The sequence below is a fragment of the Barbatula barbatula genome (genome assembly GCF_947034865.1).
Source record: "Barbatula barbatula genome assembly, chromosome: 6".
Classification (NCBI taxonomy): domain Eukaryota; kingdom Metazoa; phylum Chordata; class Actinopteri; order Cypriniformes; family Nemacheilidae; genus Barbatula; species Barbatula barbatula.
Window position 1 is genome coordinate 3,416,856 of NC_136765.1, and position 17,967 is coordinate 3,434,822.

Genomic DNA, 17,967 nt, shown 5'->3' on the forward strand with positions numbered 1-17,967 from the left:
TTTTTCTTAAACATTACTCCGGTTGAAAAGGAGATGCGAATTATTCGGGACCCCCCACCATTTTACAGGCCCACCTGTCATGTGTCATCTTCTTTCTGTTGAGGGATTTCTTTATAATGGTTCAGCATGAGAATCTCTGGCTCATCTCGCCACTGCATATTTGATTGTTTTTAAAGTAGACTGCTTTCTGATACTTGGACTTCAGATTTAGAATTTTTCAAGAAGAAACTTTCATGGCCATTTCAGAGTTAGCTAACAGTACTCATTCATGTATGTACAAAAGCAGTAAAGATGCAGATTTTCTCTCACCTGGTTTCTCGTGCCTGTCCCTTCACAGGCTTTTAATTATAATGTCCTCTTCAATGTCAGTAATGAAGTCGATGAACGATTGACCTTCAACCTGCCGGTAGTATTTATGACTTCCTCATCAAGACCAAAACACATCTGCATTAGACGGCTATATAGTAGTAATATACATTATAACCCCTGTCATAACATCAGCAATGCAAATAATCTTATTTGTTTATTTGCATTGCTGATTACATCAATCTTATTTACAGGTTCAAAGAGCTGTGCATAAGCAGATGAGGACAGTAATATTTTTGTAGTAAAAAGATGATTTATTTAAATTCATTCACAATGACAATATAATACATAATGATAAATAAACTATGACGGATCCTGAAAGCACACAGTCTCAGTTTGCACACAGAAGCTTTAGCAGTATAAATTAAATCCACTCGCTGCAGATCTTAGGTCAGTGTTTATCTGTTCTTCAGGATGGTGAAATGATGGAATGGTCCCGGCTGATGATGTGAATGCTGAAGAGAAGGATTCACTGCACATGACCTGATGATCTGATGTGTCTTCGTCTGTCTGTGTCTCTGGTGTATTTGGCACAGCTGGCACAGCAGAAACTCAAGTAGTACTGATTGGTGCACAGGCGGGCGAACACGATCAGTCGACAGTTGGCTAGTTCAGGCTGATCCACACAGTCCGGCGTCAACCCCTGACTCCCATCAAAATCTACAGACAGAGCAAACCAGGTCCACAGCAATGCACATCTTTAGCCGATATACAGTATCAAAATGACTGATATATCATTTATACAGTCTATCATAAAACTTTTTTTGGAACTACAATGTCTAAATAACAAGCAATGTTTCATTTCGGTTATAATTGTTTCAAGTCACATGAGTAACAAGGATGAAATCTGTGAGCAACTGTCATGTCTTTAATCTTGATTTCTCTTCACTCTACAAACCTTGTTGTGGGGATTTGACGAGTCGCACTTCAGCCGCTGCACTGACGGAGTACGTCCCGATGTAAGCGTTGCATGTGTACGTCCCCTCATCCGTTGGCTGGACGTTTTTAAGCATGAGAGTCCCGTCCGCCGACAAATGTACGTGAAATCCATCTGGTCGCACGGGCACACCGTTCCTGAAATAAAGCAACTGATCTGTGAAGAGTCTTCTCACGCTTCTACAAACTATAAACTGTGAACTGACCTTGACCACACCGTTCCTGAAATAAATCTGTGAAGAGTCTTCTCACGCTTCTACAAACTATAAACTGACCTTGACCAGCCAACTCTGGCGTTTTCTCCAGACACCACGCAGGGCAGTTGAGCGATGCCACCCGGAGCCACATGGACGTCAGTGGGTGCTTTAGTGATCCTGAGGTCGCCTAGATGAACAGTGAAATATTATAAACAGTGTTATGAAAAATACATTTAATATATTATTAACATAGCGGAAAGTAATTTAATGTACCGAACACTTTGAGCTGAATCTGACGTTCTTCACTCTTGTGACTGTCTGTGACTGTGCAGGTATAAATCCCTGAATCTTCTGATGTCACCTGGTTTATCACCAATGTGCCATCTGAGTGTTGAGAGTGTCTGTTCAAAATGTATTAAGAAAGTCAATTTAACGAAAGTATGCCCAGGTGACATTTCATTGAAAATAAAGAAAGCTATATTAAAGTCCCAGTGAAATAAAAAATGACAATTCTTATTTTTTCATGAAATATTGCAGCATTTTTAGTAAATAGCTTATCAACGTGGGTCATTTTCTTCATTTAAAAATGCAACAAACCATGCCCACCAATTTTCTCCTTTGAAAATCATTTTCACTCGGAAATGCGTCAGAATACGGAAAGTAAAAACGATCGCAACTTCCGATTCACAGGGACTTTAACTGTCTTTTTCTATATTTCTAGGTTTAGTCTTTATTTATTTTCAGATAATAATTTAAGTGTCTCAAAACAGCTGTTATGTAATACCACAACACATTTTTAAACACTTAATAAAACCTGAGCAGAGGTGACAGAGAACTTTGACATTTGTGTGCTGCTGTCTTCACACCAGCACAGTAAAACATCAATCAAATTTAAATCACCATTTAAGTCAACATTTTTCACGTTAAATGAACGAAAACTGAACACTGCAAAAAATTATAACCTTACATTAAGACTTCATAATTTTTTTTTTTTAAATTGCAGGTCAATTTCGTTCTTATCTTTGCAAATGTTGAAGTCAAATGACATCAAATTGAAATGCGACTCAACAGCTCAATTTATGAATCCTTAATATGAACTCTGTGCATTGTAAAGCAGCGTGCCACTTGCAGAGCGAAAAATCAAACCAGCAGTACCTAAGTGAGTTGAGCGGCTGTCCGGCTCTGCTCCAGTGAATAGTGACTGCGTGTATGGCGGAGGCCGGCAGTACTGTGCACTGCAGTTTAGCCATCTGACCAACTCGAGTCTCGACCAATGAGGTATAGTCGATGGTGTACCTGATCCAATCAGAGATGGTGGACAGGTGAGAAAAGCTGCTGCATATCTATAGTGTGCGTGTTTTTTTTCATTTTTCATTTGCTCATACCTGGAGGATGAATGTGACGTGTAAGACTGTGAAGAATCTGCCTCTGTTCTTGCATCTGAGAGTGAATGAAACTTTTAACAGAGTATAAATGACCTGCGACTACGCAAAGAATCAGAGTGAACAGTGTTTACCTGAGACAGACAGGTAGATGTAACGGTAGTCTCTCTCACGGTCTCTTGTGGCCACACACAGAAGCCAGCCGGAGTCCTGTAAGGTGACGGGACCCACCAGCAGAGAGCCGTCCGGCTGCTGCGGATGCCTGACATGTACATCACTCATCAAACAACCATCTGACTACACCAAACACTTATATAACCAAACAAAAAGAACTGTCATCATTTACTCACCCTTATGTCCTCCCAAATCTGTACGACTTTCTTCCGTTGAACAGAACAGAAAAGAAAAAGTTCATGTTGCCCTTTTATGTAATAAGAGTGATTTGGAACTGATTTTGGGAACTTCCTACTTAATACTTGCAACTTAATATCCATTTTTGCTAGAACTAAACTTTTCAGCCTGATCTCAGAGGAATTTGTAACTTTTATGAAGTGTTTCATTTGTGTATTAGTAAAATGAGGCTCTGTACTTCATTCTCTTGCACATTTGGTTAGTAAAATACTCTCAGTATTGCTGCACTGCTGATAATAATGTCTCGCTTTCAATGAATTGCTTGTGTTTTGTGCTAATTTGTAAATAACCTTTTACCGAAGTTAAATTATGAAGTAGAAACAGAATAGGGCAGCAGGACGTTTTAGATATTTGGAACAACAAAAGGGTGAGTAGAACAGACCGTTTCATTTTTGGGTAAAAATGAAACTAAATACAGTATTACATTTTTGGGGTGAAAATGAAACACCATGGTCTTTCATTTTTTAGGAAAAAATGTAAAGGTTTTAGAGACAATTTGTAAAATGTTATGTCCAGTTTAATGTATATGATACTGTCATATACATTAAAAATAGACAGGATAAAAGCGGGGCCTCACCTGATGGGGTCTACAAGAACACCATCTCGTCTCCACTCCACAAGTACAGAGGAGGAAGGTCGTGGGCTGACCCGGCAGGGCAGAACGACCCGCTGACCGACCAGCCCTTCCACCGAAGAGGGGTCTGACTTGTCTATACTCACACCTGCAGATGTCCAGCTGGAGCAATGGAGAACAAATGCAAGAGACATGCACAAGCAAAAGAAAGCAGGAGAGAAAGAAAACACTCATCACTTTATGCTGTACTACTGGGAACAGCAAATCATGTGCAGTCACCACAGCAAGCATAAAGATCAGCCTTAACCCGGCTACAACTTGAACACAGGAAGCCGAAAGAACCACACCAACCCAACATAAGACAACACAGAACCAGTGATTCGACATAATAAAAATCAAAACATCATTTTTGGTGAAATGGTGAAATAGTGCAGCCAACTATTACCAATTAATTTTATTCATGGAGTGTGGAAAAACATGAAGATGTATCAATCATGATCGGGAACACCACATCAGAGTTCTTTATTAGTCACGCTGAAATGAAATAATGTACCACACACAGACCTGGGGCAGCTGGGGTCCAAACCAAACTAAACACAACACTACAAGCAACCGAGAGGGAGGTAAACCAGTCCCAAAAGCACATGTCCATCGGGGTCACAATAATGTGTGTCACCGTCAACAGGGCGCGTGAACGCTAATGCAATAGATTGATAAAGCACATTTGAATTGAAATGATTGTTTAAGCGTGAGGCATCGCTGTATAGTAACAAAACGGTAAAAAATCTTTACTCTTCATTAGATGTCATTACAGACTTATGTATTCCTGGAAAAAGTGTGCATGAGCAAAGGACAGCTCGTGGAAAACATGGTTGACCCTGTGCTAGTAAGTCTCTGTGCATTACCTGCAGGCTCCTCTCTTGGTGCATTAAGGGCAAATAGCAGAAAAGAGTTTTCAGGGGCTTGGGCTTGAAAGAGGAGCGTTCCTGGGTGGGACTGAGACTCTTACCTGGCTGCAGGGTCACTCTGCTGCATGGTGTCGGCTGAGGGTCGGTGGAGCCGGCGAGTGTGGTTACCGGCACCGGAGATGAGACGCTTACGCACAGAAAAACGTCTTTCGGCGAGTTGCAAAGGCGTAACACGCGGCTGTTTCAGGCATGTCTGCTGACACTCCTCCTCCGAGACGAAGTTGTTGCTGTTGCCGTGGCAGCCGCCGTACCAGAAGTGCATGCAGCGGGAGTCCGACTGGTCATAGTAGTAACGGGAGGTCCACTGATCACACATGCCGATCGTGACAGGCAGGTCACAGGACAGTGGGCGCTGTGCTGAGATTTCAAGGGTAAGATATACAGTATGAACAGATATTTGAAGTTAACCTAGAACATCAAGATTCTCAATGAGACATGAATGACTGAGTTAGGGGGCCGATCAGACAGAACACGTTTTTCTTTGCTGTTAAACGCTTCTCTTTTGAATTGTTTTCAGTAAGCAGGGACCGTTTTGCATGCTGTTTATGCGCGCCGGACCACCTGCTGCATTTTGGTCAAACAAATATAGCTGACTACCTTCACTATACATTTTAGACTTTCATTTCCATTGAAAGAATATCAATTTGTTGACCTGCATCCTGGGCACAGCCTTGTCTCTGTGGTCCTCCATTGGGGTGACTCCATCAGGACAGCAGCCTGCTGCGGCCTCGCGGAGCGCGTTGAGCGCCTGAAGTTGAAAAAAAATTAACTCGGAGCAGAAAAGCGGTTGACATCAAGCGCCTTTTTTACTATTGTCCAATCGAATCAACGGAGAGGCGGGACTTCCGTTGTGGTGTCGGAACTTTACAGTTGCTTGAAACATCCGGATAACTGCAATGATGGAGAAGAAACTTGTGGTGCCTGTCGTGGGTTAACCGAGCAAGGTCAGAGCGAGCAACATAAAAAAAACTCTTTTCAAAAAGCCAACCCGAAAAAGCAGCACGGACGTGTTCTGTGTGATCACCCTCTTACACAGACGACTTACTAATGTTGGGGGTGTTGGAGCAGCCCTCCCCGCGAGGACCAACAGCAGACGTCACACCATCATAGCAGCAACCAAAGTTTGATGAGTGACAGTCTGTGGGTGCAGATGGTACAGGATCTGTCTTTATAGGGGTATTGAGAAAAAACAGATCACATTAAGAACTTCTAACTGACCACAGACCAGATAATGACATGCAGGTGAGCTCCATCATGACTCAGACAGAAGAGACAGTTGAATGTGTTACTCACTGTTAGAGGCCAGTGCAGCCAGGACTCCAGACAGCCTTCTTTGTTGGGCCCCTGTGCTACTGTCACACCATCACGACAGCAGCCGTACCTGAGCATAGTGTTTTCATACGTTAACTTCGTATTACATTTTCGCCAAATGAAATATACTGACTACCTTCACCATAAATTTTAGACTTTCAATTAGTCCATGTGATTCATGTGCACCTGCTTCTTGCGCAGGAGGCTTGACCTGCATCCTGGGCACAGCCTTGTCTCTGTGGTCCTCCAGCAGGGGTAAATCCATCAGGACAGCAGCCGTACCGAGTCTGGCTACAGTGAGGGGAGACAGTCGTGCCATAAGGACTGTTGACCGCTTTGTACTGAGGAGTTGCTGTTGAGTTGGATGAAAACATAACAATATTGACATCTAGCTGTGTAATTTTAAGGATGTGTAAAGGTGTAGGAACAAACCTAATGATGGATCGTTGAAGTACGGCTGGAAACCCTGAACTGTGTTGTCATATCCTGTTGGGTCTGGCATGCTGGGCACCTCTGTTCATACCAGTATAAAAAAAGGTTTTAATAAACTGCGTCATATTCATGTTTTCAGCTATATCAAACGTAAGATGGTTGTGAAATTTTTACTGTGTGTATAGGTAATAAAAGTGTATAAATTGTAGGCCAATATCACTATTAAATGCAGCTACGAAATAATGTACATTAAACCATAATAGAAGCATTTTACCATAATAAAAATGACACACCTCATAGTTTGTCCTAAAATGAGTATGTTGAGGCGTGTGTGGGATGTGTTGAGGTGTTGTGTACCCTGAGGCCTGTAACACGGCTGAGCGTTGCAGATTTCCACTGTTGAAGGTTTGGGATTGGCCTGGCACTCTTCTGCCCTGTAGAGGGTTCGATGTCTGTCTGAACAGATCACCTGCCTCTCTCGCAGCCCTGAGCCACAACTCTTAGAGCACTTGAGAGGGGTGGAAAAGAGTATGTATGATATATAATAAAAGAGGAGAGACTTATAAATGCATGCATACAGTATCTTGTCTGTAAGTCCTCACCAGGCCCCAGTCTCCAATATGCCAACCAACGGGATTTCTGCAGGCGGGCATCTCACAGGTTTGTGTTCTCGGGGGCTTTGGCAGGGTCCCACATACATAGTCCCCCAGTGGTACTCCATCTGAACCTATACACACCACATCTCGCGTCTGCTGCCCAGAGCCGCAAGACACGGAGCACTACACATGCCACAACACGCCAATATTAACACACTGGTAATACATGCTATAATCACTGAACATGCTATTTATTAGAATTTTAAATAAGCTAGAAATAGGATGTTTTCAATTCACAGACAGACAGCTGGGTGAATCTCACAAAAACACATTCATCATCGCCATGTCGCTCCAAACCAAAATGGCAACACGAAAGAGGAAATTTTGAAGAATTCTGACAGCTCTTTTTTTCAAACAAAGATATTGAATGGGGTTGTCTCAACTATGGCCTGTGAGATCCTGTTTAAGTCGAACACAACTATTCCTTAATAAGACTTTAATTAGCTAGTTCAGGTGTGTTTTGTCAGAGTTGGGGCAAAACTCGACAGGAAATTGGATCTCACCTGCCAGAGATTATGTACTTTTTGTAAGAGTTGTCAATTCTTGTGTAAGCTTTACAGACACTGCTAGTGTTCACTAAATGTGTTTTTTTTTGCTTTCCTCTGGGTTTTTTTTCCGACCCATTCACACATTCTTCATGACAATTCTTGGAATTAGTCTCAGTAATTGGCTGTTTCTGTTATGAGGCTGGCTGGGTCATTGGACTGCGCTCACATCTCTCTGCACCATTGACTGTGACCGGTGTGTGTTCACGCTCAGCATTTATCTTCCATCTGTTTACCGGGCTGTGGGTCATTACAGTTACAGAAAAACTTGCAGAGATGGCGAGGTTTTTGGATTGCACATGTATGACTTGGGTTCCGTTTTTTTATGTTGTGTCTAAAGTATTTTGTGCTTTATTACTTTTATGTGTTTGTATAAATAACTATAATACATTGTCCAAAGCTTCATATGGAATAACAAACATTCACCTGGCCATATAATATCAAAATAGTGTGTACACCCATGTGGGGGATGACCTGCTCACATACTACAATAACTAAGTGAAGCTGATATGCTCAACCAAAGGTGCTTATTTGTGTATATTTTGAATTAAGATTGTATGCCCGAGAATTTGCCTCCCAATAACCATGTCATACAATTACATGTAACTTTAAGCACTTATGTGGGATGAAATCAATCTCCTCAACCACCACCAATGTGCAGCATCCACCTGGAGGATGCGACGGCAGCCATTTTGCGCCAGAACGCCCACCACACACCAGCTTATTGGTGGAGAGGAGACAGTGTTACAAAGCCAATTGGTACATACATGTATGGGGATGATTAGGAGGCCATGATGTATATAGGCGAATGGGCGAATTTGTCCAGGTTACACCCAGTGCCCTAAGCATAATTCCATTATGATTTCCAAATAAGTTGCCATAAGTTTTTTTTACATATACATGGCTAAAATGTGCCTGCCTCAAAATATTTCTATAGCCTAAAAAAAATTCATTAGGCTATTTTTTGTGCCCCCTCAGCACTTGGTGCCCTACGCACATTCGAAAGACATCCTTGGATTTTCTAATGACCACAGAGAGTCAGGACCTCAGTTTAATGTCTCATCCGAAGGACGGTGCTTTTTTACAGTATAGTGTCCCCATCACTATACTGGGGCATTAGAACCCACACAAGACCACAGGCTGAGCACCCCCTTCTGGTCTCACTAACACCTCTTCCAGGTTTCTTTCCCGTGAAACTATGACATGTTATGGACAGCTTTCATGAGACTCACCCAGACAGCATGACATACATGTACGGTCACCGTACCTGACTCCAGGTGTAAACTCTATATTGAGCACACTTCTGCATGTTACAATTCTGTTGGCTCAGGGGTCTGGGGGCGTATGCGGCACACTGAGAATCATCCACCAACCGCGATCCACTCGTGTCGTGAGACATACACTCCACTCTCCTCACCTGAAGACCTCCGCCACAGGTCACTGGACATGGGTTCCACTCACCAGTCATCCAGCTGTCACATACAAATATACACACATCATCAAAATGCAATGAGATCAATGAGCTTTCATTCCTCGGCCCCACGCCCAGCTCTCACTATCCCCAAACATTTACGGGTTACAAATATATGTTATATCTGTTAAAATAATTTTCAACTTATCTTTCTGCATATTTAAATTCTTTTCAGCTGTAATTGACAGCATGCCACAGCACTTGTTTTCTACTATGAATACTTTTTATATTGAATACACAAAGTCCATTTTAGTAGTACCCTTCATTCTTAAAAATAAAGGTTCACAGCGTTCTTTAAAGAACCATCTCTTGTCTTCTCACCTTTTTATAATATGAAGAGCCTTTTTTACCACAAAGAACCTTTTGTGAAGCGGATTTTAAAGGTTCTTTATGGAACAATTTAGACAAAAAATGTTCTTCTATGGCATTGTGAAGAACCTTTATTTTTAAGAGTGTTGAATGTACCACAGCACATACAGTACATTAGCATAGAAAGATGTCTGGATTCTAGAACATTTACGAAGCCAAGCTAAGCGTCCGACAGAAACATTTAGCTTGTCAAAAGCCGCCGTCCCAAAAGCCTAAAGCTGAGAAAAATCGAGCCACAGAGACGTCAGTCATGAGAAGGAATCTGGTTTCTCCTGCAATAAAAGCAGAACCACATGTTCTCCGGCTGCTTGATCCACTCAGAGACTATCAAAGTTTCACATTTCTGTACATAAAAGTATGACAGGAAAACCCTGGGGTTCCTCCATGACAGGTAAAAGGTTTTTTCTTTTTAAGAACATGAATGCTGGCTTCTGCCATACAGCATACGGTAGACTGTCTAAACCCACATACACAAGACTTCTACAACGCATTCATGTCTAATACACATAATGTATAGAAAATCTATACGTTAAATAGATACATCTATACTTCCCAGACAGTAAAGCAAACAATTCCCTCGGCAGACGTCCAACAGCGGCTCAGTTCAGAGACTTAAACCGACCGAGAGAGAAGCTCTGAGCTGAACAGTTGCCATGGCCCAGTTTCGTCCTCACGAGTGAGAGAACCGGCCCGAACAAACATCACACTACACATTTAACCTGAACTCAAACACAACAGCCTCTTTACCTCTAGAGGAATGTCTCGCTGCTCTTTCATAGCGATGCACGTCTACGCTGTGTTTAATCAAACTGTGTGCTCAGATGTTTCTCCTTAGAATCCAAAATATCTGTGATTTTCCTTTCTCCATTATTTCTCCAAGACATTAATCAGATGAAATGGAGAACAAATTGACTTTTGCTTGGTCTCAAAAATGTCTCCTGAGGAAAAAGGAGCCGAAATCTGACAAATGTCCCTGTCATTTGAGTTTCAGAAGAGATCTCAACATTGTCTCAAACTGAGCTCAGATTGGTCAAGTCTGCAATCAAAAGTCAATATTATTAAAGATCTCAAAATGAACTCAAACATTTCTCATCAAATTTAGCCAAATCCAGATTATTTTACCTCTACAATCTACATTCATTTTACACCTCCATACTATTCATGTCCTTTAACAATGGTTTCTGTTTTTATATTTATTTAAAGAGAAACATCTGAGACATAAATGAAACTGTGAGCTATGAAAGAGCACCCAAGCTTCCTCTGGATGTACACAGATGTGTGTTTGAGGTCATACGTAATCCTCTGTTACCTGTACACCTGTGCTAAGACTCGAGTTGTTTCCATGGGTCTCCACAACTGCGGCTCGTACACATACGCCATCCTTACAGAACGGGAACATTACAGCCAAAGCCGTGAGACCCGATGGCTCTCCACATGTCATTCAACAACAAGTTATGGACACATATCTGGAACACTGTGTATCAGACAACTATGGGATTCACAGTATTAAACACTGTACATTGAAATCCCACTTGCACCAATGGAACAAATCCCACCTGGTCATCACATTCAGCTTTAGCTGTCTGGCTAGAAAAGTGTTCAAAAAACACTTACCGGCGGGTTTGTGGGCATTGCTGTTCATTGCAGCTGCGGTTGGTGAGGGGTCGGGGGATAGAGGAACACAGGTAATCTGGGTACGCTTCATTATCGATGGTACAGAAGACCAGACGCGACTGATAACCTGAAATGAAACAGATAAAATATCTCTTTAATACAAATACACGTAAGCGTTTCCAATCCATTCCATGTGTGTGTGCCCAGGGAATCAAAGACCTTGGTTGTGTGAAGGATGGTTGCATGGCTAACAGAAATCCTAAAGGTACAGAACCACGGCTACGTAAGTAGCTCACCTCAGAAGCTACGGCCAAAGCTTGATGAGAAAAAGTGTTTACTTGGGTTCTGAGACTGACCTGAGCCACACTCTTTACTGCAGGCCGACCAAGAGCCATAGCTCCAGTAGTATCCCTCTGTAGAGCGTCCTTTAGGCAGATAGTATTCATACTCCACACCCTCATTGGCCTCCTGAGTGATCAGCTATAGACCAGCATCAACACTTAAAGATGTCTGCCAAATTACAAATTCTATCTTTAACAAAGTTATTTTTTATAAATGTGCTCTCACCTCGATCACTAGAGGCTCGGTTGTGGGACCCCGGCCGGTGATGACCTCAGGGGTCTTTTCCCCCTCCGTTCCCCTCTGGTAATATAACATGGTACCGGCGATGGGCGCGGCACGAGAGAAGTCAATCACCCAATGTCCATTAAGATAATACTCACCCCGCAGGTTTTTGATTGCTGTTAGATCCAATAAGCCAAAAGCATCAGTTATTGTCGTAAAGACAACCGACGATAAGATTTTAGTTCTTATACCCACCGAGGTAATTGCGTGTCTGTATGGTCTCTCTGATGCTGATTGTTGTAGCTCCAACAGGAATGATGAACATTTGATTGTAACCTATATAAAAACGGGTAACCCTAGTTATTTCAGGAGTACTGAACCACCTGATGCTGAACGTAGGTCTGGGTGAGTGTTACCTTTAGCTAGGGTACGCATTGAAAAGTTGTTTTTCACTTGCTCGCAGGACTGTCCGTTTCCTCCACACTGCAGGCACGGGTCTTCCTCCTGGGTCGACTCCAGCATGTTATCACAGCCCAGACGCTGAGAGAAGACCATTGACAACACAGAGAAGACTTCTAGGATGACACTGTTTAACAAGCATCCTCTTGTTAAACGACACATCCATAAGATTGTTTATTGCTATGAAATTTTTTATATTTCTTTACTACTAATTTCAAACTTGGACTACTATTATATATTTTCATTGTGTATTTTCATTAATTATATTTGTTTCCAGTATGACTGCAGTTTTGTTAATATTTCAGATTAGCTTTGACTTGTATTATTTGTTTTTTTATCATTTTTATGTTGCTTTAGAAGTTGAATGTATTTTATTATTATTTGTTTATCATATTATTTGCATACGTATTTAATTATTCGTTTTTCAAATAATATACAGGCCAATTTTTCCAATTATCAGAAATGTTTTAATACTTTAAAGTAACTCGCATCCAAAATGTGGATCTGTAACTTTTGAGGTCACTATCGCCATCTCTGTTTGACACACAAAATTGCAGGTTACTTTATGCACTTATTTTTTCTACGACTTGGCGTCAAATGTTCTTTTTGAGCTTGAAATAGCACAACATAAAAAGCATTCAAAGAAAAACTTAAATATTGAACTTCAAAGCACTCGTCTAACAAGCTAGACAAGAAGGTACCTGCTTGTACAAATCAAAGAGTGTATGGTATGTTGGCACTATGACGCTTACAAAAATTCCAAAATAATGTGATAACAAGCTTTATTCAGCATTAAGACGAGTTGTTGGATTTTAGAGAGGAGAGTTGTGCCGACCTTACACAGTCCCTCCACACAGATGTCCTTTCCCCCCGGGTGGCAGGGAGTCCCGTCCACCACAGCAGACTTATGCCGAAAGTAGAAATTTTCTTCTTTGGGGATGCAGTTTAACTCACAGGGGTTCTCTGCTGTACAGAACAGAAAATATCAAACAAAACGTCATTTTAACCAACAATCTGCAGCAACATTTACAGTACATGCCAAACATAAAAAATTGTACACACCACTATAGTATGGAAGCCATTTGTAGCGCTTCCCTTGGAAATCTGTGCCATCATACTGAGAGCACTGCTCCTCTCTGAAATCTCTGGAGCCTTCAGGACAGTCCTGAAACATCACTCAATTATTTGCTTATATAAGATGATAATGCATATCACAAGTCTTCGTGAACTCTGAACAAAAGTTTTAAAAAAGCTTTCTTTATGTACCTGAATATTACATGAGCGATAGGACTTCTCTGGTCCGATGCAGCTGTGACCTCCATCAGTCCTACAGTGAGAGCGGAGCAGACAATAACAAGAGCGTTCGGTTGATCGATAATGCTGTGGTAACTAAAATAACGGATGTTTAACATTTCATGGTTAAAGAGGCAAAGGTTGTACCACACATTTACTATTTACTGTATTTTTATGATGATGATGAAGAGTTCTTTCTGACATGTTGGTCCAACACATCCCATGGGCATTGTGAAGATGTGTATATTAGAAAATGCAATCCTGCCACAAATGATACTATAGGTTGGGAATGAGCGTTTGCAATTGTGAAATATACACGCATAGACACACAAATCCACATGGATCTTAACAGGAAAGAACACAATTGTGGTTATGGGTTTGGTGAGGGCTAGTTCCTCTGTCTTTTCTGAGGCACACCGGTGATAAACATCAGAGAAGTTCCAACAAGTTCTGCAATACTCGTACACATCAACACGTCCGGTCCAATAGGGCGTCACCCCGTTCATCCCCAAACCTCAATAACAGAAGCAATGAACAGATCCAGCTGCCGGAGTTCAAGCGCTGCTAAACACGACTGACTGTATATTGCAGTCGGGTGCGGTGCCTGATTCATTTATCGGGCGAGACAGCGTCAGAATCCACAGGTAAATACGCACACCAGAGAAACGTCTGGAGAGAATATTTGAAAGCTTGCCTCAGGGGAGACGTTCCTGTCATGAGAGACGTATTTACAGTACAAGATCAAGTTTCTTTTTCTTTCCATCAAGTTTGTGAGTCATATCATTCTCAAAATGAAACTTTCTGAAGAGGTCTGACACACATTAACACTTACACAACACAATGCATCGGCTCACATGGCATTAAGGATATAATACAGTAATTCTTCACAAAAGTGTCCACACTGTCACCTGAATAACCCATCCAAACAAAACAAATCATTCCGTGGGCTTCAAAGGTCTGAGACCTTTTTGTTTTCAGTTTTATACTATTCATATTTTCCATTTTTTATATCTTTATCTTTTATTTTTAGTTAATAAGTTATGTGCCTCAACTAATTTCAGTGTATTCCTTAGGTAACATTTCTTATTTTCATTTAGTTTTCTAAATTAAATTTTTTTTTTATTTAGAAATGTATTTTTGTTTTAGTAAAAAAAGATTATAATAAAGATTTTGCACTATTTTTACAGATTAAACATGCAAATACATTCAAACAAAGATGGCGATAGAGAGGCAAACTAGAAGCAGATTACGGCTTCACGATGCCACAGAAGATAATAAAATGGTAAGAAAGAGATTGTTCTTTAAAGAACCTTTGACTGAATGGTTCTTTGTGGATCCAAAAATAGATATTCTTCTATGACATCGCTGTGAAGAACCTTTTAAGCGCCTTATTTCTTTATACATTTTTATAAAATGTGTAACTGTTAAAGGAGTAGTTCGCTACAAAATTAAAATATCATGACATAATTTACTCACCCCCATGTCATACAAGGTTCTACACAACATCAGCCGATGAATAAGGGTGTTGTGTAGCGAAACGAAAAGTAATTTTCCAATTGTCTTTGTGCAAGACTATTGATTAAAATGGTCAGTTCGTGTGCATACCAGGAATGTTTAAATGTTTCGAAATCTACGTCACAGGTAACCTTTCCAATGTCCTTGCGTAATACGGACAGCCCCCCGTTAAAGTTCATTATATGGAGAAGAACCCTGGAAAGCTTTCCTCATAAGAAATAAACACACAGACATGTGGGTGAGTTAAGTAATCATGAAATTGTCATTTTATAGTGAACTACTTTGTAAGCAAGGTCTGATTTCATTGCTTTCCATAAATCACATACGACATTCTTTGTTAAAACATTTTGGAATAACATCAAAGATCATCGGGTTTTGCAATGATGATCTCTTTTGAAACCCATGGTATGATTCAGGGGTGTCAAACTCACTTCCTGTAAGGCCACTGACCTGCACCTGACTGGAAGTTTAGTTATCGGAAGACACTGACAATCGATCTGAAGGACAGTGAACCCTCAAGGAACTGAGTTTGAAACCTGTGGAACGACATGACTGCCTTATTGATCTGAATTATACAGTTTCTTTCAGACAATTGTGTTCACCCACGAGTCTCATTTGGGCAGCTCATTTAAAAAGGAGTGGTACGGGAGTTGATAGTGTATTTTTCATAAGTGGCGTTCATGAAGTAAAATACAAGACAGAACACGCAGGCCAGATTCCAACGCCCAGATTTACGGCCAAAGCTCTCAGTGTCCTGGTGCACACTCTTCCCAGCCAAATCCCATCACTCAAACACACAATTACACAACGTAACATGTTCCAATGAAAGTGCATACTTGACCTTCACCTTCAGTCAACCAGTGTGACAAAGAAACGCTGCATTTTACCTTGGAAAAATAAATAAAGAGAAATCTCGAGAAATGCTTCAGTTAAATACCTAAAGGACAGACATGATAAGTATAAAGTTTTGGAGACACATTTATCCAAAGAGACTTATAAATGAAGTACGTCATTTTGTCCAAATATGAGAATCCTCTCAAACAATATATCTGCTTATTTAGCAATCGATACATCACGTATCCATGACAACACACAGATCAGTGTAATACATTTATACATTGCAGCATATCGACATACACATTGCATTACATCTAAAACAAACGATGATATTCGTTTAAGCCGTGTCATATGACCCCTTTAAATTCACTGGACTAATCTATGGTTATGCGACATGGACAAGCTCAAAATCGAAATATTTGTTTCACAAAACTATCGTTTTTCTTCAGAAGACATTTATTAACCCACTGGGTTCATTTAAGGATGGATGTCTCAACGAAAACAATTTTTAGTGTACATTTGGATGGAGTGTCTGCTACTCACCGCTGGGTTACACATCGCCTCCACCTCACGGTCAACCCACCGCCACACGTCCGGCTGCACTCGCCGTATGGACCCCAGTCATCCCAGTAATCACCAGTGGCTTGCTGCAAACAGTTAAACACATCCAAGATTTTCAGTCGAAAATGAACCCGTGTTGAATGTTGTCTCCTTACGTTACCCAATATTACATACCCTGACCGTCATAATGATTTATACTTTGAGCTGCCAAATCTGATTTTGCAGGAAATGTCATGTTTTTCAACACATGTTGCAAGCATAACTCATCGGCTGGATATCTTATATTGAATTCTGCTTACCATAAAAACAGGAGCCAAAAACAGCTGTAGACAGGCCACAGTCAACATCATCCTGATGTCTGTAGAGATCTCTCACTGCACACAACAGACAAGCTCACAACACAACCCTGACGGGAACATCTGTTCACGTGACATGAAAAATATACAGTACCTGTCTTCTCTCAACGGAATGCTCGAACATCCAAAGCCCTGCGAGCAGACACACATGTGTGTATTAAAGTATTACATTTAAAAAATGACATAAATATTCAAATACGTGAACATCAGCCTTGTTCCACCACGAATGAAGCGTAATAACATCTAGATTATAAGAGTGAATTTGCTGAATGTATAGCGTAATGTTGGCTATAACTTCACGCGCGAAGACCAAAGTTGAAACTTGTCTCCTCTTAAAATAAACTATTAATACGTCATACAAAAATCATTCATTTGTCCGGCGTTTGATATTAATGTTTTTTGTGAAAACAACACATCAATGACGACCACAGAGAGCGATTCAACTCAACAACTCCGCTAATAAACTAAACGACACAGTTCGGACTTTAGAAACTAAATTAAGATTAATACACAATAATCATTTATACTCACTTCACTTGATCCGACTGACGACAGTTTGTTTCTCACACTGATGAAGAAGTGGCCGTCTCTCTCTCTCTCTCTCTCTCTCTCTCTCTCTCTCTCTCTCTCTCTCTCTCTGTCTCTCTCTCTGTCTCTCTCTCTGTCTCTCTCTCTCTCTCTCTCTCTCTCTCTCTCTCTCTCTCTCTCTCTCTCTCTCTCTCTCTCTCTCTCTCTCTCTCTCTCTCTCTCTCTCTCTCTCTCTCTGTGCGTGCGTGCGTGCGTGCGTACGTCCGCCTGTCTGTCTCGCGCTCTCTCCCCTCGTTGTTTCCAAGTTTTATGGGGGTTTCCACGGACACAATGACTTTAATACTTTGCAAACTTAAACTAACCCTGACAGAAAACGTTTCAAAATCCTTTTAATAATAAGCAGTTTTCCTCACGGGGTCAGTCAATGTGTCCCCCCCCCCCCCCCCCCACACACACACACACACACACACACAGCTTCAATAGCGTGTTGACAGAAATAATTTCATGGCATTTAATCATCAAATTCCAGCAGTCTGTCTGATCTCTCTTCTCATTCATAGTCAATGAGACCAAGACAGAAAATGTATGAGTTTCAGTTTGACTCTTCTTGGAACACATCAGC

General features: G+C 41.1%; 1 protein-coding gene across 2 annotated transcripts; it reads right to left on the reverse strand.

The window, feature by feature from the left end:
• Positions 1–604: 604 nt before the first annotated feature.
• Positions 605–17,427, reverse strand: paplna (papilin a, proteoglycan-like sulfated glycoprotein). 2 transcript variants are annotated; one of them, XM_079457938.1, is made up of 29 exons: positions 17,349–17,427; positions 16,912–16,949; positions 16,761–16,835; positions 16,444–16,547; positions 13,522–13,582; positions 13,318–13,420; positions 13,091–13,221; positions 12,213–12,336; positions 12,052–12,132; positions 11,800–11,972; positions 11,589–11,712; positions 11,233–11,359; positions 10,928–10,999; positions 9,046–9,250; positions 7,180–7,356; positions 6,935–7,085; positions 6,578–6,658; positions 6,332–6,497; positions 6,128–6,215; positions 5,880–6,000; positions 4,876–5,191; positions 3,870–4,028; positions 3,016–3,143; positions 2,885–2,939; positions 2,655–2,795; positions 1,773–1,900; positions 1,578–1,686; positions 1,265–1,440; positions 605–1,026 (listed from the first exon to the last, which is right to left on the reverse strand). In XM_079457938.1, exons 3-29 carry the CDS (start codon positions 16,809–16,811, stop codon positions 836–838), a joined length of 3,543 nt encoding a protein of 1,180 aa, XP_079314064.1. In that variant the 5' UTR covers positions 16,812–16,835; positions 16,912–16,949; positions 17,349–17,427; the 3' UTR covers positions 605–835. The 2 variants fall into 2 exon arrangements, with proteins under 2 accessions (XP_079314064.1, XP_079314065.1); XM_079457939.1 differs by lacking the exon at positions 10,928–10,999 and having other exon boundaries at positions 17,349–17,419.
• Between the last annotated feature and the right edge of the window lie 540 nt (positions 17,428–17,967).